Below are 27,379 nucleotides of genomic sequence, written 5' to 3'. Positions count from 1 at the left end.
CTCAGTGCTCCAGGCTCTCGGCGAGCAGCGGTAGTTTCCTGGGCTCCCGCCTCCTGCGCATGTGTCCGGTATTTTGCCAGCAGTCGCATGTGCAGAATCCGGAAAAGTTCACGGAGGAGGATTGCGTTGGGGTTCAAATACGGAGGCCTCCAGTGAAAAAAAGTTTCATCTCCTCTCACCGATCGCATCGGTGAGGGGAGATGAAGCTTCACCTTTTTTTTACTTTTACGTGATCGCCATTATCCATTGGATAATGGCGAACACGTGATCATGAACCGCTCACCGCGGCCCCCCGTGACATCTCCAGGCTCTTGGCTCAGTTTTATAGCCAAGAGCAGGGAGATTTTAAATTACTCTGGCAATCCACGGCTTTTGCGCATGCGCAGAAGGGGACTTTGGGTCCCGGAAGACGAGGACATCGCGGAGAACCCGAGGTAAGTATTTTCACCTCCCCTCATGGATCGGATCCATGAGGGGAGGTGACACTGGCACTTTTTTTTTTTTTAAACTTTTTCGCGATCGCCGCTATCCATTGGATAGCGGCAATTGCGGGCCCGGGGACCGCTCACCGCAGTCTCCGTTGACTTCTCCTGGTTTCCGGCTACCTTCAGGAGCCGGGAGACAGGAGATTTTAAATTTGCCGGGACTCCCGGCGCATGTGCAGAAGAGCGGCGACGGGTCCCGGAGGACCAGCGCACCGTGGGACACCTCTGACAAGGCGGGTGAGTAATCTCAGCTGCCCTGATGGATCCAATCCATCAGGGCAGCTAAATATCTAACTTTTTAAAACTTTTTTCCACTTTATTGCGATCGGCGCTATCCATTGGATAGCGCCGATCGCCAGAGGCGTGACTTGAAGCTTGTAGGCTCCACTGCAAAACCAGTAACAGGGCCCCCAACTATAATGCTTTATTCATAGTACTGGGCTCCCTATATGGAGAAGAGAGGCCTTATGGGCCCCCTAAGGCTCCTGGGCCCAGGTGCAACCGCATCCCCTATAGTTACGCCAGTGCCGATCGCATTGCCGGGGGAGACTGCTCGCAGCCCAGGATGACAGCTCCCTGCTGTCGGCTACCTGCGGGCACCGACAGCATGGGGCTGTCACATCCTCAGCTAAGAGGGCTTTAATCCAAAGAGGATGCATGTTTTTACGTCCTCTAGGATTAAAGCCCACTTAGCTAGGATGTAAATAGGCAATTGGGCTGTCACTAAGGGGTTAATAAGTGAACACTCATTTCAGCCCTGGGGGCCTTTAGAAGGGTCCCGGCTACCGTGACACCTGGATGGCACCCTGCAATCTTATCGTGGGGAAGCTGTTCAGAACATCACAATCCCGAGTGCTACTTTTAAATGTCCCTGACAACAGCATTTAAAGGGTTACTATCTGCAATCAGAGTTATCTACAATCGCGGTTTTGTGGGTGGGAAACCTGCCGTATATGGAGTATGCCAGGCTCTTGAGCCTGCTCCATACAATGAGACCCAATGTGTGCTGTAGATCTACGGCACATGTCGTAATGTGGTTACAACAAGCAATTTCTTTACAATTTCAACATCTCAGCTTGTTGTCAGTGAATAGGTGCATTCTTATTTATTTCTGAAGGCTGAAAACCTGTAAAGACCCAACACTTCTCACAGCTGAGGGTTTGTTACAACTGTATCCTATCCCGTTTGTTATAATGTATCAGTGCAGGTAACATGTATCAGTCCAGAGCTCACAGAGTATTTTTTAGACTGTATACAATTGTAACAAACCCTCAGCTGTGAGACATATTTGGTCTCGATGGGATTTCAGCCTCTGGATGTAATGAAGGTTTACTGACAGCAAGTCACTGACAGCAAGCTGAGATCATGAAAATATTGAGAAATTGAAACAAAGTATATTAGAAAGTTGGAGAGCATTACCTGACTAGGTCCTAAATAAAAATTCCTACTTGGCCCGTTCCCATAATCAGTCAGTGACCCAGCTGTCCAAGGCTCCTGAAAGGTAAATTCACCCACTGAAGCAGCAATGGAAGACCAAAGGCAGATGTACCTTTTAGGGATGTAGCACAATTGGGTGATAACCGATTGCTGCCCAGCTTTGCCAGGAGCAGATATAGTGGTGCAACATGTGCCCAGTGCAGATGTGTCTCCGGTGTGCAGGTATCATCTATGTATCTTATGCAGTGGTTGGCACCCACCTCTCTTTTGGCTGTGGCATCCTCCACAATTTTCAAGAAAGTCTTGATCTGCTCCAGGCTGGGTGGGCAGAAGTCCTGGATGCGAATACGGTGAAAGGTGATGCCAGGGCAGGTGTCATGGTAAGGTGGTTTGTGCTCTGTCAGGGTCACGAGGTGTCGGATACCGTTCTCATAAAGGTATTGATAATGAGCAGGTAGACGTGGCAGTGCCATGCCAGCCAAAAGGTCGGGTTCCACCCAGGAGAAGTTGTGTGGCGGGACGGGGGGCATCGCTGGCAGGAGCTGCTGAGGGTACAAAGAGGGTCAGACTGACTGCCCTTAGACTCCGCCTGACAGCTATCATGGTGCAGTCATTAGTGTGATATGACTATTCGCTCATTACAAGTGCATGCGGTGTGGCACAGTGCCCACAGGTTTGCATTGAAGCATAAAGCTCAATTGGCAGCCGAATAGGATGGCAGCAGCTGAAGTTTGCTTTGGATTAGAGGTTACTACACTCTAGGTGCCGGATTGAAAGCCTCAACACTAGATCCTGGCAAATAAGGGGAGCAGATTTTCCAAAATAAGGTTAAAGAAGTGGACACCACATGCACCCAATTATACGGCAACAGTCAAGATGGCACCAGGATGGAGGTGGGCGAGATATGGAATAACACTCTACCTGCAGAACAGAAGTTTCAAAGCCCCATTTACATGAAACAAATATCGCTCAAAATTCATTCAAACGATGGCATATGAGCGATAACATTGTGTAAACACAGCCATCTTTCATCTTTGGCTGAAAGAGGATTTTAGGGTGAGCTTAAAATCAATCATTCAGCTGGAGAGTAGGTAACACAGACCGCATGCTGTGTTCTGCACAGGAGCAGCTGATTACATTGTATTCAGCTGACAGCCACTATGAGAACAAAAGAGCTTGATTGCAGAGCTCAGACCACCTGCTGTGTTCTGCAAGCAGTGCTTTTAGCACTTTATGCAAAATGATCTCTAGAAAGATTGTCTTTGCGTGTAAATGAGCCTTAACTCTAGTGACTGGCAGGGGCGCTGTGTCACTATAATGCCCGCCAGTCTACCAGGATGGCTACAAGAGGCGGGTCAACAGAGGGCAAGGCCGGGGTACAATCTCCCATATAGATTGGCCCTTCTTGTTTATGATGGAAAGAATATATTTTGTGCACATATAATTAACTAATCATTGTCCATGACTGTTGGCATACTGATACAAGATCACATTATACCCTCTGCCCGGCATCATTCATTGACAGGGCATACACACAGATCACCACCCTGTGGGTATAATGTAAATATAGGGGACACAGTGTAGCACAAGCTCCAACCTCACCACCTTCAGCACAGAGGCCCTGGCCTAGGGCGGCAGAGGGCAACTGTTCCCTAAAAATAAATATATATTGTGTATATATATATATATATATATATATATATACACACACACACACGAACATGCCCATAACTGCAAGTTTTTGAGTCATCCTCCTCTGGCATGTTGTCTACTTGGCTGTTTCTTTGATTACCTACTTCTGAGAAAGTTGGGTAGCAGTGATTGTGAGAGTCACTCAGCTTTCCAAGCCGCCTGTCTGGCACTGCAATTGTGCTTTGCAGTTCGGGGTCCACACTGGCGCAGGATAGTTCGGCTCAGGAGGTGACGGCTGCACCTTATCAATAATATAACACATAACAACAATGTAACAACAATGTAACAATGTAACAATAATGCAACAATGTAACAACAATGTAACAATAATGTAACAATAAACACAACACTAACAAATGTAACCGTCCAGCCTGCTGCCTTCCTGGTGATACAGGGTGGGTGCACAGGGCTACAGAACCCCCAGGGCATAAATAAAAGCCCCCCAAGCAGAGGTGCTACGAGTTACCCAGTGAGATCTGCTGCAGATTAACCCCTAAGAGCTTCAACACTCCCCAGCATCCATTCCCCAAAGGTTACCAACTTCAGAGTAATCTGTCGAGCGCCCCCAAATTACCCCGACAGACCCCAGGACCTCCGTAAAAGCCAGCACTGACCTGACAGTAGCCAGGAATACCCCAACTAGTCACATCATGTGACAGGAAACAAGGACCAGCAGATAAGAGCTGCAACTTCACCCAGCGAGGGAGCGTGTGCAATGTGCAGAACCTGGAGGCAAAGGAAGAAAATGGAGCTAAGCTCAGAGAGTGCAAAACGGGAGTTAAGGCTCTCTCACACAAGCGGTTTTTATCACGTATCACAAGTGCGGGTTTTGCGCATGTTATATGCGGTAACAAACTTTACTTTACTTTCAACAGTGCCTTTTACGCATGTAAAAAAGAATGCAACATACACTATCTTAGCGCATATTATATGCGCACAAATGCCAAGATAGCGTATGGCGATTTGTCCACACACAGCAGTACGCAATGTATATACGTGTTTCCCACATGGGAGATATACCTGAGGAAAACGTATGAGAGAGAACGTAGGAATCGAACACATCAGCAGTCAGGGAGCAGGAAAACAGCACCCCGTAGCCAGACGGATCTGTCTTGTGATGGACCCGAATGTTCAATTTCTGGCCAGTAGTCCGGCATTTTGAGGACACACAAGGTGACTGAGCACAGGACACCACTGATAGGCCACCAGTAGGGAGGAGAGTCTGATCGCCCGACAAGCACCAGCAGCTCCAACTATTTTGTTTTCCGCCATCCAGAGACAGGTGGCGCCAGTATGCCTCCATGTCTGCCCGCATCACATCTTGTATCAAAGCTAGAGGCGGTACAACAGGGTACTAGACCAAGGGTGTCTAGCCCGGGTGCAAAAGTTTATCTTGGGCCACCCAACTTCTCTTAATCTCTTAATGCTGAGGCGTAACTTTAAGCTTCTGGCCCCCAATGCAAAACCTGTATCAGGGCCCCCAACTACAATGCTTTATTCATAGTACTGGGCTCCTTACATGGAGAAGAGCGGCCTTATGGGCGCCGGGAGGCTCCTGGGATGGGTGCAACCGCATCCTCTGCACCCCTTATAGTTACGCCAGTGCTAGAGCCTCCATGCCCAACCCTATCACATTTTTTATCCAAGCTAGAGTTGACACAAAGGGTACTAGAGTCTCCATGCCTGCCTGTATCACATCTTGTATCCAAGCTAGAGGCAGTACAACAGGGTACTAGAGCCTCCATGCCCATCCATATCACATCTTGTATCCAAGCTAGAGGTGGTACAACAGGGTAATAGAGCCTCCATGCCTCCCTTATCACATCTTATATCCAAGCTAGAGGCAGTACAGCGGGGCACTAGAGCCTCTATGCCCACTCGCATCACAACTAGTATCCAAGGTAGAGGCATTACAACAGGGTACTAGAGCCTCCTAGTCTGCCTGTATCACATCTTGTATCCAAGCTAGTGGCGGTACAACAGAATACTAGAGTCTCCATGCCCACTCCTATCACATCTTGTATCTAAGCTAGAGGTGGTAAAACAGGGTACTGGAGCCTCCATGCCCCCTATATCACACCTTGTATCCAAGCTAGAGGTGGTACAACAGGATACTAGAGCCTCCTTGTCAACCCGTATCACATCTTGTATCCAAGCTAGAGGCGGTACAACAGGGTACTAGACAAGGGGTGTAGCTAAAGGCTTATGAGCTTGGGTGCAAATGTTTATCCTGGGGTCACCCAACTTCTCTTAACCCCTTAACGCTGAGGAGTAACTTGAAGCTTCGGGGCCCCAATGCAAACCCTGTAACAGGGCCCCCAACTTTAATGCTTTATTCATAGTACTGGGCTCCCTATATGGAGAAAAAAGGCCTTATGGGTCCCCTGAGGCTTCTGGGTCGGTTGCAACCACATCCTCTGCATCCCCTATAGTTACGCTAGTGCTAAAGCCTCCATGCCTGCCCATATCACATTTTGTATCCAAGCTAGAGGCGGTACAACAGGGTACTAGAGCTTCCATGCTCACCTGTATCACATCTTGTATTCAAGCTAGAGGCGGTACAACAGGATACTAGAGTCTCCATCCCTGCCTGTATCAGATCTTGTATCTAAGCTAGAGGCAGTACAACAGGCTACTGAAGCCTCCATGCCCATCTGTATCACATCTTGTAGCCAAGCTAGAGGCGGTACAAAAGGATACTAGAGCTTTCATGCCCCCATATCACATCTTCTTTCCAAGCTAAAGGCAGTACAACAGGGTACTAGAGCCTCCATGCTCACCCCTATCACATCTTGTATCCAAGCTAGAGGTGGTACAACAGGGTACTAGAGCCTCCATGCTCACCCGCGTAACATCTTGTATCCAAGCTAGAGGTGGTACAATGGGGTACTAGAGTATCCATGCCCCCCGTATCACATCTTGTATCCAAGTTAGAGGCAGTACAACAGGGTACTAGAGTCTCCATGCCCACCCCTATCACATCTTATACCCGTTTCCTTGTGCTTCTTCAGAAGGCTTGAACAATGTATTTTGACACCCCAGTCTACTGTGAAATTTTTTCTTGGGATAGACCTCACTGATGCAATATAACTACCTTGTGTCTTGTTGCTGTACTCAGTCTTGCTGTTTATGACCTGTGACAAGAAACTGTCATAGAATCATAGACTGGTAGAGTTGGAAGGGACCTCCAGGGTCATCGGGTCCACTCCCCTGCTCAGTGCAGGATCACTAAATCATCCCAGACAGATGTCTGTCCAGCCTTTGTTTGAACACTTCCATTAAAGGAGAACTCACCACCTCCCGTGGTAACCTGTTCCATTCATTGATCACCCTCACTGTCAGAAAGTTTTTTCTAATATCTAATCTGTCTCCTCCCTTTTAGTTTCATCCCATTGCTTCTAGTCTTTCCTTGTGTAAATGAGAATAGTGCTGATCCCTCCGCACTGTGACCGTCCTTCAGATATTTGTAGATGGCTATTAAGTCTCTTCTCAGCCGTCTTTTTTGCAAGCTAAACATTCCCAGATCCTATAACCGTTCCTCATAGGACAGGATTTGCAGACCGCTCACCATCTTGGTAACTCTTCTCTGAACTTGCTACAGTTTGTCTTTTTTAAAGTGGGGTGCCCAGAACTGGACACAGTAGTCCAGATGAGGTCTAACTAAGGAAGAGTAGAGGGGGAGAATTACATCACGTGATCTAGACTCTATGCTTCTCTTAATACATCCCAGAATTGTGTTTGCCTTTTTGGTTGCTGCATCACATTGTTGACTCATGTTCAGTCTATGATCTATCAGTATACCCAAGTCTTTTTTACATGTGCTGCTGCTTAGTCCAATTCCTCCCATTATATATGTGCTTTTTTCATTTTTCTTTCCCAGATGTAGGACTTTACATTTCTCCTTGTTAAATACCATTCTGTTAGTCGCCGCCCACTGTTCAGGCTTTTCTACATGCTTTTAAATACTTTCTCTCTGTTCCCTAGTGTTAGCTATCCCTCCTAGCTTTGTTCGTCTGCCTAATTTGATCGGTTTCCTATGAATTTCCTCCTCCAGATCATTTATAAAAATGTTGAACAACACTGGTCCTAGGACAGAGCCTTGTGGTACCCCACTTGATACATTCTTCCACTTGGATTTGCAGCCATTTATGATCACTCTTTGAGTACGATCACTCAGCCAGTTGTGAATCCACCTAACAGTTGCCTTGTCAATCTCATATTTGATCATTTTTTCAATAAGTATGGTATGAAATACTTTGTCAAATGCATTACTAAAGTCAAGATATATTATATCTACTGCATTTCCCTGATCAACCTAGTTGGTGATTCTGTCATAGAAAGAAATTGGATTAGTCTGGCATGGCCTATTTGTTTGTTACAAACCCATGCTGGCTCTTGTTAATTACTCTATTTCCATCCAAGTACTTGCATACATGCTGTTTAATAATTTGTTCAAAGATCTTTCCCGGTATAAAAGTCAGGCTCACAGGCCTGTAGTTTCCTGGATCCAGAACCTCACCTTTGTAGCAGAGTTTGGCTGTTACTCAGCCAGGTTTAAGCCTCCTACACAGCTGTTTCTGTTAATGACGGTGTTTGAACCTACATATTAATAGGATTATCACCTCCTGTTTGGTATAATTGACACCTGACTATAATCCTACAAAATCCCTGACTGTATAAAAGTACCTAGAACTGATGGAAGATAAAGGGCGGCTCACCAAATACTGATGTGATTACATTTCTCTTTTGTTCATTTACTTAGCATTTTGCTAATTAAAAAATAGAGTATTAACCCCTCTCTCTGAATGCATTCTTAGGCTGGGCTCGCATGAGCGGAATTTCACCCCATATTACATGTGCGTGATACACGGTGAATGGACTCAGTGAAAGTACATTGATTTTCATTGATCCATTCACACTTGTGAATATTCACTGTGTATTAATTGCGATAGAGCCCTATTATTCTCTATGCATGTATAATCAATACTCTACATGTGCAATTACATTGCATATTTGCGGCATTTATATGTGCTGTTGCGAAGCGACAGAGCGTAAAATTTAAACAAAAGAAGAAACCAGGAAGACTGTGCCTGACAGCGCGCGTGAGATATGCTGCCATACGCAGCGATAGGCTGGCTCACTGCCCTCTCCAAAGCAGTAAAACGCTGCGTGATACAAGCAGTGCTTTACGCTTACGGTCATGTGAGCCCGGCCTGAGGCTGCAGCATTTTTTCCTCACCTGCCTAAAACCTTTGCACAGTGCTGTGTATATATAGAAAAATATGCAGCACTCCCCAGCGGATCAGGGGAAATAGTGTTTATTCAATTACTCCCGATTCATTTGGGAGTGCGATGTATTTTTCAAGTTTATTCACGGATGTGAGACCAAGGCTATGACACTGGCACCCCTTGCTATACGGGCCTTTTTATAGTGCTGCTTTTTTCATATATTATAAATACATTTTGTATATATATATACATATACACACACACACACACACACACACACACAGTACAGTGCCACTTCTAATATCCTGTACATATACACTGCATAGTACCAATACTTCTGTCCTGTAGATACACAATCCTTTCAAAAGTAGTTAAACACCCGAGCAAGAAAGAAAAGTCATATTTATTTCCATATGTTAATACTTAGTGAGGTTCCTTTGGCCCTAATGACATCGGATACTCCGTGGCATACTTTCTACTAACAGCTAATACTTCCCTCCATTCATCTTGCAAACATTCGGTGACTTCTTTTAAAGGAGGGTGCTGTTCATATTTCCTGACCCGACGTTCCAGTTCGTCCCAAAGATGTTTAGTAGGGATCAGGCCGGACTCTGATGAAACATTCGTATCCTCAAACCAACATAAACCAGTATTGGACTTGGGACATTTGTCTTGTTGGAAGTATGGCCAACCAGTTCCTGGCTGCTATTACATTGTAAGCAGCATGTTATTTCCTGGGATGTCAGGGTACACCTCCGTGTTGATGGTTCTTGTCACCACCACCACCGGACTGACACCACGTAAAACATCCCCAGATCATAATGGAACCTCCGCTGTACTTACCTGTTGGCACAACACACTCAGGTAGAAGGTGTTCCCCAGGCCTCCATCACACCCAGGTACCTCCATCCGATCTGAAGATGATTACAGTGATTTGTCTCTCCAGAGAACGCTCTTCCATTGCAAAACTGTCCAACGCTAATGCACTATTGTAAATGGGACAATTCATTGTGCTTTGTGATGGACTGCTTGTGCGCAGTGGCGTAATCTGTATATCCAATAGCATGCAGTGCACATCATATACTGTGGCTGACACCTCCAGGGGTCGGCATCTGATGTAGCATGGTTTAGGTCACCACACAAGACATGCTAATTAGACACGGTCCATTCTACTGCCAAGGGTGTGCACATACTGTACTAAGGATAGTGTGTGTATAGCTATACACACATACGTATATACATATAGCGACTCAGAAAAGTCTTCACACCCTCTCACTTTCTTACATATTGTTATGTTGTGGCCTTGTGCCCCCATCATTCTGCATTCACTTCCCCATAATTACAACGTGGGAGAAAAGCTCCAAAGATCTTGTGTGTGGAGATGGGAGTAGCGTCCAGAAGGTCGACCAGCACCGCAGCCTCCACCAATCTCGGCTTTAGGGCGGAGGGGCCAGAAAGAAGCCTCCTAAGTAAGAAACATGAAACCCCTCTGGAGTTATCAAAAAGACCCTAAAGGGCCCTCAGACTGCGAGAAGCTAGATTCTCTGCTCTGATGACATCAAGATGGAACTTTTTGGCCTCTAAGTGTTCTGTCCCGATACCATCCCTACAGTGAAGGCTGGTGGTGGAGCATCATGTTGGGGGAAGGGAGGCTGGTCGAGGTGGAGAGAAACCAGGCACCGCTCATCACCTGCCCACTACCATCCCTACAGTGAAGCCTGGTGGTGGAGCATCATGCTGGGAGAGGGGAGACTGGTCAGGGTGGATGGAAAACGGGCACCGCTCATCACCTGCCCAATACTATTCCTACAGTGACACGTGGTGGTGGAGCATCATGCTGGGAGAGGGGAGACGGGTAAGGGTGGAGGGAAACCAGGCACCGCTCAACACCTGCCCAATACCATCCCTACAGTGACACCTGGTGGTGGTAGCATCATGCTGGGAGAGGGGAGACGGGTCAGGGTGGATGGAAAACGGGCACCGCTCATCACCTGCCCAATACTATACCTACAGCGACACGTGGTGGTGGAGCATCATGCTGGGAGAGGGGAGACGGGTCAGGGTGGAGAGAAACCAGGCACCGCTCAACACCTGCCCACTACCATCCCTACAGTGAAGCCTGGTGGTGGAGCATCATGCTGGGAGAGGGGAGACTGGTCAGGGTGGATGGAAAACGGGCACCGCTCATCACCTGCCCAATACTATACCTACAGCGACACGTGGTGGTGGAGCATCATGCTGGGAGAGGTGAGACGGGTCAGGGTGGAGGGAAACCAAGCGCTGGTCATCACCTGCCCACTACCATTCCTTACGGAGGGAAAGCTGAATGGAGCAAAGTACAGATAATGACAACCTGATCCAGAGGGCAAAGGACCTCAGACTGGGCAGAAGGATCACCATCCAACAAGACAATGACTGTAAAGGTACATTTATACACAAAGACAATCTTTCAAACGATTGATAGTTCTAGTGATCATTTTGCATAAAGTATTAATGGGCACTAATGCCCATTAGCACTTTATTGGCTTCATTTGCATGTAAATGAGCCTCCTGCAGCTGTTTGCAAATCCCAGTATGTGGTCTGGACTTTGCACTCACTGCATTGTCTTCGCATGGGCGGCCACTGGCTGTCAGCTGAATACAATGTAATCATTGTATTCTGTGAGCAGTGTGCAGTCCCTATCATCTCTCTCTGGCTGAACAATGGATTTTATGCTCACCTAAAAATCATTGTTCAGCTGAAGAGTGAAAGATAGAAGCGTTTACACATTTAACGATTATCGCTCAAAAGCCATTGTCTGAACAAATTTTGAGCGATAATAGTTGAGTGGAAATAGGGCTTAAGACCACAGACAACACAGGAGGGGCTTAGGGACAACTCTGTTAATATCCTTGAGTGGCTCAACTAGAGTCCTGAACACAATGGGACATCTCTGGAGAGGCATAATAATGGCTGTCCCCAGATGGCCCCCATGCAACCCGACAAAGGGCAGAAAATCCCCAAATCCAGGTGTACAAACTTTGTGGCATCATCCCCAAGAAGACTTGAGGCTGGAATCGCTGGCAGAGGGGCTTCAACTAAGAACTAAGTACAGTGGCTTTAACTACATACCGAGTGACAAGTATCTGTAGAGGCCACAGAGGAAGGGTCATTATTACCTATAGGGAGCTTGAGGGGATAGCACTGTTACCAAGTGGGGTAGCAACTAAGTGAGGCCACAGAGGGGGGGGGCAGTTATTATAGGGGGAAGAACTGAAAGGGGCACTGCAATTAACAGGATAGAGGGTGCAGAGACATGTTGTAGCTGGGAGAAGTCTCCTTCTTGGTTTGGGTCTTGATAGTGAACAAAAGGGAAAGAAGGCACTACCAATATGAGGAAATGTCACCTATGCAGTCTGGAGGGAACTACACGGTAGTCACTATTTGGACAGTTAGACATTAGTTTATATGCGCCCGAAATACTGACCAGTGTCATAGCCAAACTATGGAACCAGTGACCTGAACTTGAAGCATCCATTGATTCTTGAAATACGCCTGTCTGAAATTGGCCCTATAGAAAAGGATTACAGTTCTCGAGGCTGGGGCTGTATTTGTTATATGCTGAGTCCTCATGCCATATTGATGTACCAAGGGTGATTCTGGTGCTGTATTTAGATTGTGAGTTTGGTCTTGGTGATCTACTTATGGTATGAGTTTGGCTCTGGAGCTGTATTTATGATATCAGGTTGGTTCTGGATGTATGGTATAAGCTTGGTTCTGGTGCTGTATTCATGTTAAATACATTTATAGGTTAAGAGCAGAAATATACAGTGGAACTGGCTGCACATGCCAAAAAGCACTTAATGGCCACCTAATAGTGATGGTAATTTTCTAGCCACTAGCCAGCACAGGTGGGAATGGCTTGACTGTACACATATATTATAGAATAGAGTTAAAAGGGACCTCCAGGGTCATCAGGTCCACCCCCCTGCTCAACGCAGGATCATTAAATCATCCCATACAAATGTCTGTGCAGCCTGTCTGAAGACTTCCATTGAAAAAGAACTCACCTCCTCCCGTGGCAACCTGTTCCATCTATTGATCTCCCTCACTGTCTAATAGCCAATGTGTCTCCTCCCTTTCAGTTTCTTCCTTGTACAAACTAAAATAGGACTGCTCTCTCTGCACTGTGACGGCCCTTCAAATATTTGTAGACAGCTATTAAGTCTCCTCTTAGCCTTCTGACTGAGGAAGAGTAGAGGAGGATAATTACGTTATGTAATCTAGACTCTATGCTTCTCTTAACACATCCTAGAATCGCGTTTGCCTTTTTTGCTGCTGCATCACACTGTTGACTCATGTTCAGTTTATGATCTATTAGTATACCCAAGTCTTTTTCACATGTGCTGCTGCTTAGCCCAATTCCTCCCAAACTATGTGCTTTTTTCATGTTATTTGCCCAGATGTAGGACTTTAATTTCTTGTTGTTAAATACCATTCTGTTAGTCACCGCCCACTGTTCAAGCTTTTCTAGATCTTTTTGAATCCTCTCTCTTCACTGTTAGCTATCCCTCCTAGCTTTGTGTCGTCAGCAAACGATCACTTTCCTCTCTATTCGCTCCTCTAGATCACTCAAAAATTTTGAGCAACGCTGTGCCTAGGACAGAGCCTTGTACTACCCCACTTGATATATTCTTCCACTTGGATGTGCAGCCATTTATGACCACTCTAAGTACGATCACTCAGCGGCCCGAGTAGTAATAGTGCCCCCTGCGATGATGAGGATCCTCCTCCTCCTCAACCGTATTCACTAACGTGGTGAGCAGCTGGCAGTGGCGCATGCCAGCAGGGAGGGCTGTGTGTGCCATCTCTGGCACGCGTGTCATAGGTTCGCCACCACCATTCTAGGGTGTTTTTTTTCTCTCCCTTTACAAAGAGTATGTATAAATATATAATGCATGGTGCTTATGTACTGGCTGTAATGCTCAGTATCCATGCTTACTCTGTATAGATGGACCCTGTCCTGTCCCGCTGACCTTGTAGTGAAGTCTTTTCCTAACCTTCTGCAGCCCATCACCCCACAGCAGCCATTATATAAGGCCAGAGGGTTACATAAGGCAAAAGGTATCACGTACCACCATCCTTAACCTTACAAATCAAAGATGCCAGGATGGCTCTTCCTGACCCTTTAAACCTCTTACTGCCCTTGAGGGAAATACTGGATCCATGTTCTACAATTAGTTGGTCCCTTTTGTTGCAGCTGCCTGGCTCTGAGCGATCACACTGGAGGACACTGCTGCTTTTAGTACAGTATGTACATCATTCTATAGTTTTCCATGGGTTGCCGTCACCAGGGAGATTATGGTGTCTCTTAGCGTCATCCTGAATTGGTCAGACAGAAAAGCCAGGAGGCAGTGCAGGGATAAAAAGAGTTTATTGTATAGTTCACCTATGGATGGGATCATCAACTCTACACAGTGCAAAAGCTGCTCACAGTGTCGGCCCTCAGGACAGCCGGGAGGTGGGGGCGGGGGAAATGGGACAAGAACATGGCAGGAAGAGAGAAGTTCTGGTCATGCAGTTCTTGGATCAAGTGCGAGGAGATGGGAAAGTGACCTCTCAATCTATGCAGATGACCAAGGCTGGCAGAAAGTAGAGGTGCCAAGACATACGGTCCCCAAAATACACTCCGAAGGTTACTGTGAGATGAGCAGGATCTCAGGTCTACGGCTCTAGAGCCCGTCTGTCCTAAAAACACGTCACTCCGTCTCAGAACTGCCCTTTACTTTCTGCACCCTGTGGTTTAAAGCGCGGCTCTGCCTCAAAATATCAGCTCAATGGTTCACTGAAACAAGAGCAGAACATCTGCACATACTTGCCCCGATCTTGAGCTACATAATATCTTATGTTCCAGGCACATCCAGAGCTGCATTAATAATTCTGCCCCTTCAGAAACCCTCTGATAGACATAGATCAATGCAGTGCTGAACTGCCAATGACAGTATACGGCCTGATATACACACCACATATCAAGCAGAGCTGTAAAAGCCGCTCTAAGCAGTAACTCAGGAGCTGTAAGAGATAGAGAAGCATTGTAGCTGCCATCTATATAATGCAGGATCTGTACTATCCACACACTGAACCAGCAGGGGGTGCTGGCAGATGTAAACTTAGTGGCAAAAAGAAACCTGCAGCATTGTAAAGGCAGTTCTGGGAGGTAACGCAAGAGGAGTACAAGATAAGTCAAGTAACTTACCTACAATCTCATAATACAAGTCCTGTGCTATTCAGACACTGAACCAGCAGGTGTGCCATAAAATGATGTACAACAGTGGAGCTGCACTTTAAGTTTTGGGACCTGGTCTCCAGAATTATCGTCTGTTCACAAGGACACTTGGGGTAAGAGGTTTATAATAGCAATTGAGAATATAAAACATTGGTCCATAGCAGCAGCAGGAGGAGGATCAGGATGGACAGCAGGGGTTGGGTTAAAAGGTGATGCTAACAGTACAGTTGGCGAGCCGGACACCAAGGAGAAGAAATCCCTTATATTACCCACCTGTGAAAAGGTACGGACAGTGGGAGAGTAACCATAAAAATATGTGAAGAGCAACACCTGGCGAATAACACCCCAGTACACAGAGCCATATTGTCAAAACTTAGGAGGAGTCCCATATAACCACCGATGTGTGGCTCCCACCTCTATAGGTGACCCATTATCAATGAGAAGAGAGTCCAGCATTGGAGAGGGAGGTACAACCCCAGTTCTAAAACAGTTGTCAAACTGGGTAAAATGTAAAGAAAAAAAAATGTAATGATTTGCTAATCTAATCATGTTTTACTCCCAGTAGAAGACAGAATATATCAGAGGCGGAGGAGGGGAGACACGTCTCCAGTTCATTTAAAAAAAATGAACTCATTTAGAAATTGATGGCAGCAACACAACTCGCAAAAGTTGGGCCAGGAATAACAAAAGGCTGGAAAAGTAAGTGGTACTAAGGAAAAACAGCAGGAGGATCAATTTTCTACTAAGTCACATGACCGTGTATAAAAAGGGCAGGTTAGAGAGGCAGAGTCTCTCAGAAGCAGAGATGGTCAGAGATTCCCCAATCTGTGAAAAACTGCTCTAAAAAGTTGTGGAGCAATTTCAGAAAAATGTTACTCGACATAAAGTTGTGAAGACTTTGAATATCCACCCCATCTACAGTACATAATATCATCAGAAGACTCAGAGAATCTGGAGAACTTCATGTGCACAGGGGACAAGACCGATGATCAATATTGGATGCTCGAGATCTACGGGACCTCAGGCGTCACTGCATTATAAACAGGCATGATTCTGTAATGTAATCACGGCATGGGCTCAGGAATACTTCCAGAAATCATTGTCTGACCACCGTTCTTTGTACAATCCACAGATAAAAGTTACAGCTGTATCATGTGAGTAAGAAGCCATATATCAACACATACAGAAAAGCCGGCATCTTCTCAGGGCCAAAGCTCAATTAAAATGGACTGAGGCAAAATGGAAACTGTTCTGTGGTCAGATGAATCATAAGTTCAGAGTTCTTTTTGGATACCAGACACCGTATCCTGTGGACTTAAGAGGAAAGGAACCATCCAGCTTGTTATCAGTCCTGCATCTCCGATGGTACGGGGGTGCATTAGTGCCTATGGCATGGGGCAGCTTTCGCATGTTAAAAGGCACTATCAATGCTGAGCAGTATATATAAAGGTGGTAGAACAGCATATACTCCATCCTGACGTCTCTTTCAGGGAAGACCTTGTATACTCCAGTAAGACAATGCTAAACAACATGCTGCATGCATCAAACAGAACGGCTTCATAGAAGAAGAGTTCGGGGTGAACCGGCCGCCTGCAGTCCAGATCGTCCACCAATAGGAAACATTTGGCGCATTATGAAACAAAAACTGAGACCCAGGACTGCTGAGCAGCCAGAATTCTCCCCCAGAACTCCAGCAGTTGGTCTCCTCACTTCCCAGAAGAGGGGATCTACACGATGGTAGACACGGCCCCGACCGACTGTTGTAAGTTGTGTTGCTGCCATAACTTTCTAAATGAGTTACAAATGAAATGGATAAACGTCTCCCCTCCCCCTCTGATATGTTCTGTGTTTTACTGGGCATACAATATGGTTAGATTAGCAAATCGTTGCATTCTCTTTTTCTTTAGATTTATTGACATTTTACTCAGTGGCTCAACTTTTTTTTTTGAATTGGGGTTGCAATTTCAGGTATTCCGAAAAACTGCACCCTGACTTAATGGAATATGCCATGTTCGACTCTGTGCGCTAAGGAGACTTATAGCTACGGAGAACCTGACCGAGGAGGTATAGAAGGCAATCGCCAATAAGGCTATTCCCTTATAGGACACCAAAAAGTAAGCGCTTCATTTTAATACTGGCTGCAAAAACAAAAAAGAAACAATGCAAGAGAGGCGCCCCAATGTGTCTGGTCATGTTCCACTTATCAGCCAATCACGTTACAAGTACATTTCTCTGTATATCGTATGATTGGCAAAAAAAAAACCAAAAACTTCTCACAACCAATGAAGGGAGACATAACTTTCATTGGCAGCAGGGAGTACTACAAAAAAAAAATGTACATCTGCACTAATGAGAGGAAACAAGGTGCCATCCAACTCTGGTCAGAACCTATAAACCACCCCCCCATGGCCATTTTATAGGGGCGAGTTCCCCCTTTCAGAGGAGTGTCTGCTATGCAGTCATAGATAATCACCTGGCTCCCACAGGTAGGAAGTAAACAGGACTTCTGGGAACGTACTTATGGATCTAAAGTGGGGAAACAAAGGCAGATAGGTCTGTCCCCATCTCTATGCTGGGACCCGCAATCACCGACAATACGCAGACCGAAGCCCTTGGTAAATCTGAAATTGGACCCGTGTATGGAGGCACAGCTCCACCTCTAACCATTTTATGCCTATACAACTTATGGAGTAACTCTAAAAGCTTTACTTGAACTGATCTTGGTTTATATCAGGTCTTATCCTTCAGAGCTGCATTCGCAATTCATTGGCAGGAAATGCATCGCGCACAGTATAATACACCACACTGCTGCCTGGTACAGACACTACATCCTCCGCCAGAAAGTGCTGTACACAGACACTGCACCAGCAAGGGATGCAGAGAAAATGGGAGCTTAGAGTCAAGAAGCAATCTGTAGAGTTATGAATCCAGCTCTGGAAGCTTAAAGATCAGCAAGTTCTATGTAGCGTAGGCCTTTAAAATTGGCATCCAGAAGATGGAGCCAACAATTTGAGGATTTTTTTTTAACCCCTTTGTGACCTCTACTAAAGAGAAAGAATGCTTTATTTACTTTGTGGAAGCCTCATCCAAGTAATTACCATACCGATACAAAACCGGGACAGAAACTGGGGGAAAAAAAAATAAAACAGATTGAGAAAGGCAGAAACAGGAAGGGGTGGGGGGGGTTGGTTGTGTGGGGGTCTCCTCGATAGAAGTCACACACTAAGTGCTCAGAGAAGAAAAAGGACCTGGAGGTTTATACACTCAGCAGTAAACCGAGCGGCGGAGTGCAGGCATCTGCTGCACAGCAAAGGTGGTCTGTGCTGCACCCCCTGGTGGTTGAACCCTGGATTCCTTTGCCCATTTCAGTGGGGCTATAGCAGGACACAGTCCAATTCCTTCTGTCTCTGCCTGCGCTCTGAGGACGGACGTCCAGCTGTCTGAGGCCGCGCCTGGAGCAAAACAAAGTAAAAGGTAAAGTTAAAATCGAGTGAGCTATAATGGATTTTGTGGTGAACGCGAGCCACCATCAATGATGGCCATGGAGATCGATCATACGCAGGACTCACTCATCTCTCCTGCGATTAGATTTTGTAGCTATTTGCAGGCACCTATGTAACACCCTACATAAATGGGACGGGTTAGTCTGCGTTAAATAGCACAGACGCTGCTTCGCCCGGCCCAACGCGACTTGTCAGTCATACACAATGACTCGCGGGAAGTCTTACGATACTGGAGATGGAGCCGTTCTCAGGTTGTAGAAGAATGTCGCCACCAAGGGGACAAAATAAGAAACTGCAAGCTGGTGAGGCTTTAGTCTGGACATGCAGACAGGATGGAGGGGTCTAATTGGGAGAACATCTAGATATTTAGAGACATGGCCTGAGCTATATTAAGTTCTCATATATATATATATATATATATATTTTAGGTTTTTCGTCCAAGCAGCCATAAAGTGTTAATTTTTTCATGCACACAGCCGTATAAGGGCTTGTTTTTTTGTTTTTTTTTGTGGGACGAGATGACACATGAACTTGTTGACTGCGTCGGTGCGATTACGGGGATACCAAACTTACATACGGTTTTAAATATTCTATTTTTAAAAAGTAAAATGTACTTTTTCCCCTTAAAAATTGCTTTCTGTCGCCGTATTCTGAGGCCTGTAACCTTTTCTGAACGGCCCCTTTATTAGAGACCCCCATCTAGTAGTACGTTGGACCTTCTTTGGTCTTCAGAACCGCAGTAATTCATTGTAGTGTAGCTTCCACTCGATGATATCGTTCTGCAGGAATATCGGCCCCTGCGGACAGGAAGCTTCATGTAGTTGCTGCAGATTAGATGGAGGTGCTGACATGTTCTGACAAGCTGACAGGAAGGGGTCAGCGATTCATGTTGCTTGAGCCAAATTCGGACCCATCAGCACGGGGCAACAGAAATCTGGATCCATCTGACCAGGGGATGTTTTTCTGCTACTCAGCGATACAAGTTTTGTGCTCTTTTAGCTGCTGGAGTCTCGTCTTTTCGCTTCTTAGACACAATGGCGCTGGAACTGGTCATCTCCTGTTATAGTCCATCCGTGCAAAGGAACGGCGAGTGATGAATTCAGACACGTTATTTGAGGCACCAGGGTTGTATTCACTGACTGTGCAGCGCCTGTTGGTCATAATGATTCCTGACATCCTCCTCTGACCCCTTTCGGTGATTAGTAGTTTCTGTCCACAGGATCCAATTTCACTGGATGTTTTTTCTCGATCCCACCATTCTCATTTTCCTTTTTACATCTCTGCACCAGAAAACCTCATGCGGTTAACAGTGACATCCTGGGTCCGATGACTGGGCCTCGTTGGAAGTTGCTCCGATCGCTGGATCTTCCCATCTAATGTGGATTCACACTGAAACTCATCCGTAGAAAACTTGTCACGTGGAGAAGTACCGTACAAGGAAGCGCCAATTATGAGAGGGCCGGGGGCTCTAATAAAGAGGGCGTTCAGTGTATGCACAGATAGGACCATCTCTCCATTTACAGTACTTGCTTTGGACAGTAGAGATCAGCTGTCTTCTACATGTCCTGCTGTGTGACTCTGGATAATGTGTGAGGTCACATACCTGCTCGGGAGACTGTGGGGGCGCCTGGGGTGGAGGCTGCTGCTGATACTCCTCTTTCTGCAGCTGCCGGGCCAGCTCTAGGTCACTCATGGGCAGCGGTCCTTGTTGCTGCTGCTGTAGAGACAGTGCGATCATGTAGTCCTGCAAGAGAATAGAAGGATCAGCCCTCTAGTGCAGACAAATCTTCCCCCACTAGTGCCAGCACCCTGGAAGCCCCCCAGCAGTACCTGGTCCACCTGTCGTTGCTGCATCTGCTGCAGGGAGCCGAACGAGGCCTCCTTCTCCATGTGCTGAGTGAGGTGGAAGTCCGAGTCACAGAAGCAGCTGTCTCCTTCCACGTTGTGCAGACTCTCCCAGATCACCTTCTCCTCCTGCAGGAAGCCTTGGTCGGTGACCAGCAGGTACAGGTGACCCTGCAGAAGGAGGTGCAGATCGTACTTCAGGAACACACAAGTCAGAGCGCAGTAAATCTCACTAGTCCTCCTACCGGTAACCCGGCCACGTCATGTAGCAATGGAGGAGCTGATCCCAACAACATGTTCTGCTTTCCACCCAACTTTCCCAGAAAGAGATCTAACTAAGGATGATGCTCCAAGTTTGGATCAGTAAACCCACGATTGGGCTGGGGCGCTCGCTTGTAATACCGCACCTGTAATTTGCTTGCTCATAAGTGGCCTTAGGCGGCTATTGAATGAGTGCTAGTAGCTGCCACTATGGTAGTACTCCTTATCCAGCTCTTCACGCCATTACACGAGTGGTAATGGCGCTCATCTAATACCAGACTTAGGGCTTGTTCACACCAGCAAAGCGCATTTCAGCTGTGCAAATCTGCTCTGCCATGTATTTATGTGCACATACACACCGTATATTTGCGCACAAAAAAAAAAACAACAAAACTATACACAAAATCACAATGATTTTGTACGTATATGGTCAGCAAATACGCTGGTCTTCTGCGCATTTATGCATGCCCATTGATTTTATTGGGCTTTTGCATTGCGTGACTGCACACCAAAAATGGGTCCTGCTACATATTTTCTCATGACGAGGGACGGCATGAGAAAATACGTAGCAGGACCCATTTTTGGTGTGCAGTCGCGCAATGCAAGAGCCCATTGAAATTTTTTTAAGACACGGGTACAACTGCTTTAGGCCGGGCTAACACGGGCGGATTCCAATGGCGGAAACTGCGGCAAAACGCAGGCATTAAAATAATGTACTTTTGCATTTTTGCTCCCACTCGCAGATACGAACTGCGTACTCCACGAGCGGAAAAACGAAAAGAAAAAAAAAAAAAGATCGCAGCATGCTCTATTCTGCCGCCTTTCAATGGAGGCTGTCCAACCCGCAGCCTATATGCAATTAACATTGTATATGGCCTGCGGGTAACCGCATCATGACTTAGCGACAGCATGGGAAATACAAACATTGAAAAAAAACAACCAGTATTGCACATGACAAATGGTGAGCTGCTGGGGTCATCCACAACACAGAAAATTCAGGGTTTGCTGGCCGGGCTCACACCCGAAATCCGCTACGGGCCTCCCTCATGCGGAATCTGGTCCACCCGTGTGAGTCCGGTCTTAAAGCAATAAAAGCAGCCGTACAAACCCTTTTCTTTCCCAGACGATCAGGCGCTGCAGCTTCAACAGTCCTCCAGGTCTTTGTTTATGAACAGCTACTACCTGATGGCTGCAGTGGTCCCCTGCCATTCTCCTGGCATCATGGCTTCCAGCATCTGAGTGTTGATGCCAGGAGAACAGCACATGCCCACTGTGGCATTAGATCAGCTACCACATCGCTGCGTGGACATTTCTATATATAAAAAAAAAAAAAAAAGAGATTGTGAAGACCGCGGTACTTGAGCACCGTGGGAAAGAACAGGCAAGTATGGCTGTTTTTGTTGTTTTAACAGTTTCACCCATGTTTAAAAGTCTAAACCCGGACAATCCCTTTAAAGAGGTTATATCAAGATTTAAAGTGTCCGATCATTGGTGAACCAACCACTGGGACCCCTACAAGCCCATGAAAACAGGGGGGGGGGGTCCCATGCTCTCCATATGAACGGAGCAGTAACAAACCACGCACCCTGCACCTCTGTGGAACTGCTACATTTTGTCCGGCATGACATGTCCGAACCTCTGTTCTCACGGGAGAGACGTGGCCTCCAACAGCAACTTACTCCACACGCACATGTACGGAGGAGGTGTTGGATAAAATACCGAACTCATTACCACTGAAAGCGCATGGGAACCTTCATTTATGCCACTTTGGACGATTCTATCTAGGAAATCTGACAAACAGGGAAGGTCTCCTTAACCCCTTAATGACCAGCCCATTTTAGGCCCCAATAACCAACTTGAGGTCTTTTTCATCGTCAGATACCTAGAGCCATAACTTTTTACATTTTTCTATTAACATAGCCTTAGAAGGTCTTGACTTTTGCGGGACAAGTTGTATTTTTTAATATCATTTTGGGGTACATATAATGTATTGTATAAGGTATTAATTTTTTTTTTGGGGGGGTTGGCAGCCTTGGGAAAAACAATTCTTCTTTGGATTACCTTTTTACAGTGCTCAGCACGCAGAATGAATAATGTGATCACATTCTCTGCGTCATTGGGATTCCAGCGACACCAAGTTTATACAGGTTTTTTTTTAAACGTTTTGCTAGTTTTGTATACCGAAAATACTTAGCCTGGGTTCACACGGAACCAAAATCCCGCGGAATGACCGCAAGGAAAAAACGTGAGACTTCCGCGGGATAAGCGCAGCTTCAAAACCTGTGGCGTTTAGCCGCGGATTTTGGAGCAGCTTCACCGTCGACATTCCGCTGCGGCTATCTCTCCGCATAGAGAGGCCACTGCGGAAACGAAGAAAGCATTGACATGGCGCGGCTTTGATTTCTGTGCCACATGGCAATTTCAGCGTGGCTTGGCCGCAGTGTGTGGACGAGATTTTTGCAAATCTTGTCCACTTTGCTGGCTAATCCTGGGATTAAAAACGCAGGCAGAATTTCTGTGCAGAAAGTCCGCCCCTGTGCGAACCCAGCCTTAAGCCTCCTGTCCAGGTGGTAACCCCACTTACCTGTCCAGATTCTGCCTTATCTGTACTGCAGAAGCGCCGTCCGTCGCATATGCTCAGTACAGATTAAGTCACGCCGTCGGTAGGTGACGCGGATTCTGAGACCTTGCCGCAATGATAATTGCGGAAGGGCCGCGGGACGGACGGTTTCCACTGCCTTTATGCTGAAATTTTTTGCCTCGAGCGGAAATCACAATTGATTTATGCTCGTGCGCAGGAAGCAGCGGTTCTTCATAGGAGGCTATGGGCGGTATTTGCTGCAGAATCCTGAGGCATCCGCCGGCCCCGGATACTGCAAATCAAATCCGCCTGTGTGCAGGAGCCCTTAGGCTGGGCTCACACAGCCACAGTGGTTTACAGCTGTGAACCTGCGTACAGTTGTGTATGCTAGGGAAATTGTACTGCGCATGACTGCGTATTCATGCAGGCGGTCACGCGCATTACACCTGATTTTCTTTTTGTTTATAATCCCCGAGCCATTGCTTAGCAATGAGCTTGATAATTGCAGCCCATACGCAATGTAATTGCGTATGGGCTGCGGGCATATAGGCAACCATATAGAGCAATAAAGATCTATGTCGCAGATATACGTGGTAAAATAGAACATGCTGCGTTCTATTTTTCGCTCATGGATTGCGCAATTCCAACACGCTGATGAGCGCAAAACTGCTTAAGGCAATGCAATTGATTGCCTACGAGCTACCATGTATCACACGCATGGACAGAGACCATGCCTCTGGCTCAGCCCTGTAGGCTACCATAGATGGCAGAAACAGTGGCCATTTTAAGCCTCCATGTGCAATAGAAACCCATCAATACCCAGCGATCACATGGGTAACAGAGGGAGCCAACAGCTGGGATTGGAGTTTTCGCTGCTTCCAGCCATTAGAGCTGAAGCCTGGTTATCATCACAAAGCTAAACTGCTACTGGGAGAGGAGACCCATGCCAGCCTTATTCCAATGCGCCATGAAAAGGCATATTCATCAGAATAAGGTCCCTTAGTGACAGGCTTAAAAAGGGTTCAAGGTGATCTCCACTTCTGAACTATGAATGATCTATCCTCAGGATAGGCCATTTATAATTATTTGGCAGGGCCTACTTCTCAGTACCCCAGCCAATCCTCTGTTCACCGGGCCAGTGTCAGTGTGTACAGAGCCAGAAGCTGACAAATCTGTACACATTGCAGCGGGCTGATTTGGTATTGCAGCCAGTGTCCCCAATATCTGCAACACCATCCCAGGCCTGTCTGTGGCCCAGCAAAGAGCTGGCTGGTAGGGGTCACAAGCAGTAAACCCACACCGCTCTATTATAGAGGGCCAACCCTGAGGTAGTTCATCAATACTTCAGAAATGGACCACTCCTTTACCCTGCAACGTATGTATTTGAGATGACCTCAAACAGCTCTAACCCACACACCAGCTAAACGGGTCAGGGGTCCCAGGAGGGCCACATCTGGCCTGTTCACACTGGAACCTGCACTCAACTGTGAGGTAGGGGTGCAGCCTTTTGTGGGGTTATAACTTGTACCTTGTGCTTTATTAGTGTGCTGAAGTGATTGTTCCGGAAGAAGACGCTGAGCTCCCCCTCATTCACTGCAGCCATCAGCTCACACAGGCCGTGATAGGTGAGCTGCGCTGCCGACGACTCCAGGAACTGCTCTGCCAGAAGACCTGAGGAAAGAGAACCGGTATAGAATAAGACGCCTCATTCATAGTACATAACCATATAACACAGCAGACTAAAGGTCTGCCAATAAACTGCTACACTGGAGTATCTTTATCTCGCCTCTCGTGGGGCCCAAGTACACGAGCGACCCCCAGTTGTAGGAGAAACTGGGCTGGCTGATAACGCCACTGCCACCAACCGTAAAATGGAAGAATACAAATATGTCGCTTGGGTTTTGTGCTGAAGTCAATGAGGAGGGACAAAAAAACATGCTGCTTCATACATTTGGCACATGTCTGACAAGTCTGGGCACCAAACCAGCATAAGTTACTAGATAATTTTCCCCTTTCAGTTTCCTTTCAAAATTTCTGCTTGCAGTCAGTGAATACGAGGGGCTGCTGATAAGTCTTTGGCTTTGTGTTTTTTTTGTTTCTATGGTAACGAATGTTACATCACATGAAAGCCTTATGTGTCTAATATAGGTTTTCAAAACTTTGTGTTTGTAGCTTATGGCAGCAGTGATCTCGGCACGCGGGAAAACAAAATGGCGGAGTCTACGGCGATATTCACAGCAAATGAGAGCAGAGGAGTGATAAAAGTCTTGTTTCTGCAAGGAAAGTCCGCGAAAGATATTCATGGTGATATGTCGCAGACATTGGGGGATCAATGACCTTCATACTCTACAGTTAGGAACTGAGTTGCCAAATTTAAAACGGGCCACTTCAGCACCAATGATGAGGAGCGTCCTGGACGACCGAGAGAGGTTGTTGTTCCGGAGATCGTCGATGCAGTGCACAACCTCATACTGGAGAATCCGCGAATTTCAGCTAAAGGAATAGCAGACATCATGGGGATTTCTGGTGAACGTGTTTGTGTCATTATCCATGAAGAAGCCATCTGCAAAGTGGGTCCCTAAATGTTTGACAACAGATCAGAAAAGTATGCAAGTGAAAACTTCCCGGTCCATTTGTCAGCGTTTCCGGACTGATAAGAACTTCCTGGATCGACTGGTCACTATGGATGAGACCTTGATTTATTTGTATGACCCTGAAACCAAGGAGCAGTCAAAAGAGCGGAGGCACAGTGGTTCTCCTCGCCCAAAGAAGTTCAGCCACTAAGGTGATGGCGTCTGTGTTCTGGGATAAGGAGGGCGTGCTGCTAGTGGACTACCTCCAAAATGTGTTGACCATCAATGTAAGGTATTACATTACACTTTTAGACCAATTGAAGGCAACTCTGAAGGCCAAAAGGCGCGGCAAGCTGTCCAAAGGAATCTTGTTCCTGCAAGACAACGCCTCCGCTCACACTGCACAAGCGACCGCGGCAAAACTGGTGGAGCTAGGCTTCCAGCTGGTTGACCACCCTCCTTATTCACCAGATCTAGCTCCCTCCGACTATCAACGGTTTCCAAACCTGAAGAAACACCTCAAGGGGACCAAATTTCACACCATTTCCTATGCCATGGCTGCTACGGATGACTGGTTTGAGGCACAACCAAAATCCTTTTGTTTGCAAGGCTTACAGAATTTGGAATACCGATGTAAGAAGTGTGTTGGCATCAGTGGAGAGGATGTGGAAGAAATGGAAAGTTTCATCTTCCTATCTCGTTTCTTTCTGGGTAAAGCCAAAGACTTATCAGCAGCCCGTCGTATAAACATTCATGTTTACATCCAGAGGGTAAACTTTTGTACCGACCTGATACTTCTTACAGTTCAGGGTTTGTTGCAATTGTATCCTAGTCTAGACAATACTCTGAGGTGAACACAGCAGTCCAAATCTGTCTGCTGTCCTGAGAGCTTCTTTTGTACTCCCTGCACGGTGCTTCCATGCTGATGACCTGACCAGACCGTCACATCAGCTGCCTACATTGAAAGTGCATGGCACAGGAGATTAGTGCATGCATTGTGCTGCGCGGCGTGTTATTCAATGGAGGTAGCTGACTGACAGGTCAAGTAATGTGCTCCTCTATCAACCAATATGGTGTATGCGCTAATCTCCTTAGGCCTCATGTCCACGGGGAAAATCAGATCCGCTGCAGATTCTACATGTAGAATCTGCAGCGGGTCCCTCCTGCCCCGCGGACATGAGCGCTGAAAATAAGAATTTAAAAGTATTTACCATCCGGCGCGGGCGGAGAAGATCAGCTGTTCCTCACGGCCGGATCTTCATTTTCGGCCGGCGGATGAATCCCTGACGCCGGCGGCACGTCGCCGGCACGTCGCCGACGTGCCGCGCGCATGCGCCGGGCACATCCGCCGAGCCGAAGCAAGGAAGATGCGGCCGTGAGGAACAGCTGACCTTCCCCGCCCGCGCCGGATGGTAAATACTTTAAATTCCTATTTTAGGTCTCCCGCGGATCCGGACGGCTTCCATAGGCTTCAATAGAAGCCTGCGGGAGCCGTCCCCGCGGGAGA

At 46.8% G+C, this 27,379-nt stretch overlaps 2 protein-coding genes across 5 annotated transcripts in view; both read right to left on the bottom strand.

Moving 5' to 3' along the window:
• DUSP23 (dual specificity phosphatase 23) overlaps nucleotides 1-4,335 on the bottom strand; it is a 15,167-nt gene extending 10,832 nt beyond the window's left edge. Inside the window, exons 1-3 of one of the 4 annotated variants that reach the window (XM_066609069.1) lie at nucleotides 4,229-4,335; nucleotides 3,719-3,855; nucleotides 2,183-2,467 (exon numbers count right to left, since the gene is read on the bottom strand). In XM_066609069.1, coding sequence (XP_066465166.1) covers nucleotides 2,183-2,452 — 270 coding nt within the window. In that variant the 5' untranslated portion in view covers nucleotides 2,453-2,467; nucleotides 3,719-3,855; nucleotides 4,229-4,335. Of the gene's footprint in view, nucleotides 1-2,182; nucleotides 2,468-3,718; nucleotides 3,856-4,155; nucleotides 4,175-4,228 lie in introns of those variants that run through there. The other 3 variants (XM_066609070.1, XM_066609071.1, XM_066609072.1) reach the window with 3 other exon arrangements.
• A 9,905-nt stretch (nucleotides 4,336-14,240) lies between these two features.
• The window catches only part of MINDY1 (MINDY lysine 48 deubiquitinase 1), a 31,390-nt gene continuing 18,251 nt past the window's right edge, over nucleotides 14,241-27,379 (bottom strand). The window contains exons 7-10 of the mRNA XM_066609068.1: nucleotides 24,828-24,970; nucleotides 20,443-20,628; nucleotides 20,216-20,356; nucleotides 14,241-18,561 (exon numbers count right to left, since the gene is read on the bottom strand). Of these exons, the coding sequence (XP_066465165.1) occupies nucleotides 18,484-18,561; nucleotides 20,216-20,356; nucleotides 20,443-20,628; nucleotides 24,828-24,970 (548 nt within the window). The 3' untranslated portion in view covers nucleotides 14,241-18,483. The remainder of the gene's footprint in view (nucleotides 18,562-20,215; nucleotides 20,357-20,442; nucleotides 20,629-24,827; nucleotides 24,971-27,379) is intronic.

This window comes from Eleutherodactylus coqui, chromosome 6 (assembly GCF_035609145.1).
Source record: "Eleutherodactylus coqui strain aEleCoq1 chromosome 6, aEleCoq1.hap1, whole genome shotgun sequence".
Lineage (NCBI taxonomy): Eukaryota > Metazoa > Chordata > Amphibia > Anura > Eleutherodactylidae > Eleutherodactylus > Eleutherodactylus coqui.
Note: the sequence above shows the minus strand (reverse complement) of the source record. Positions and strands in the feature narration are given on the sequence as shown.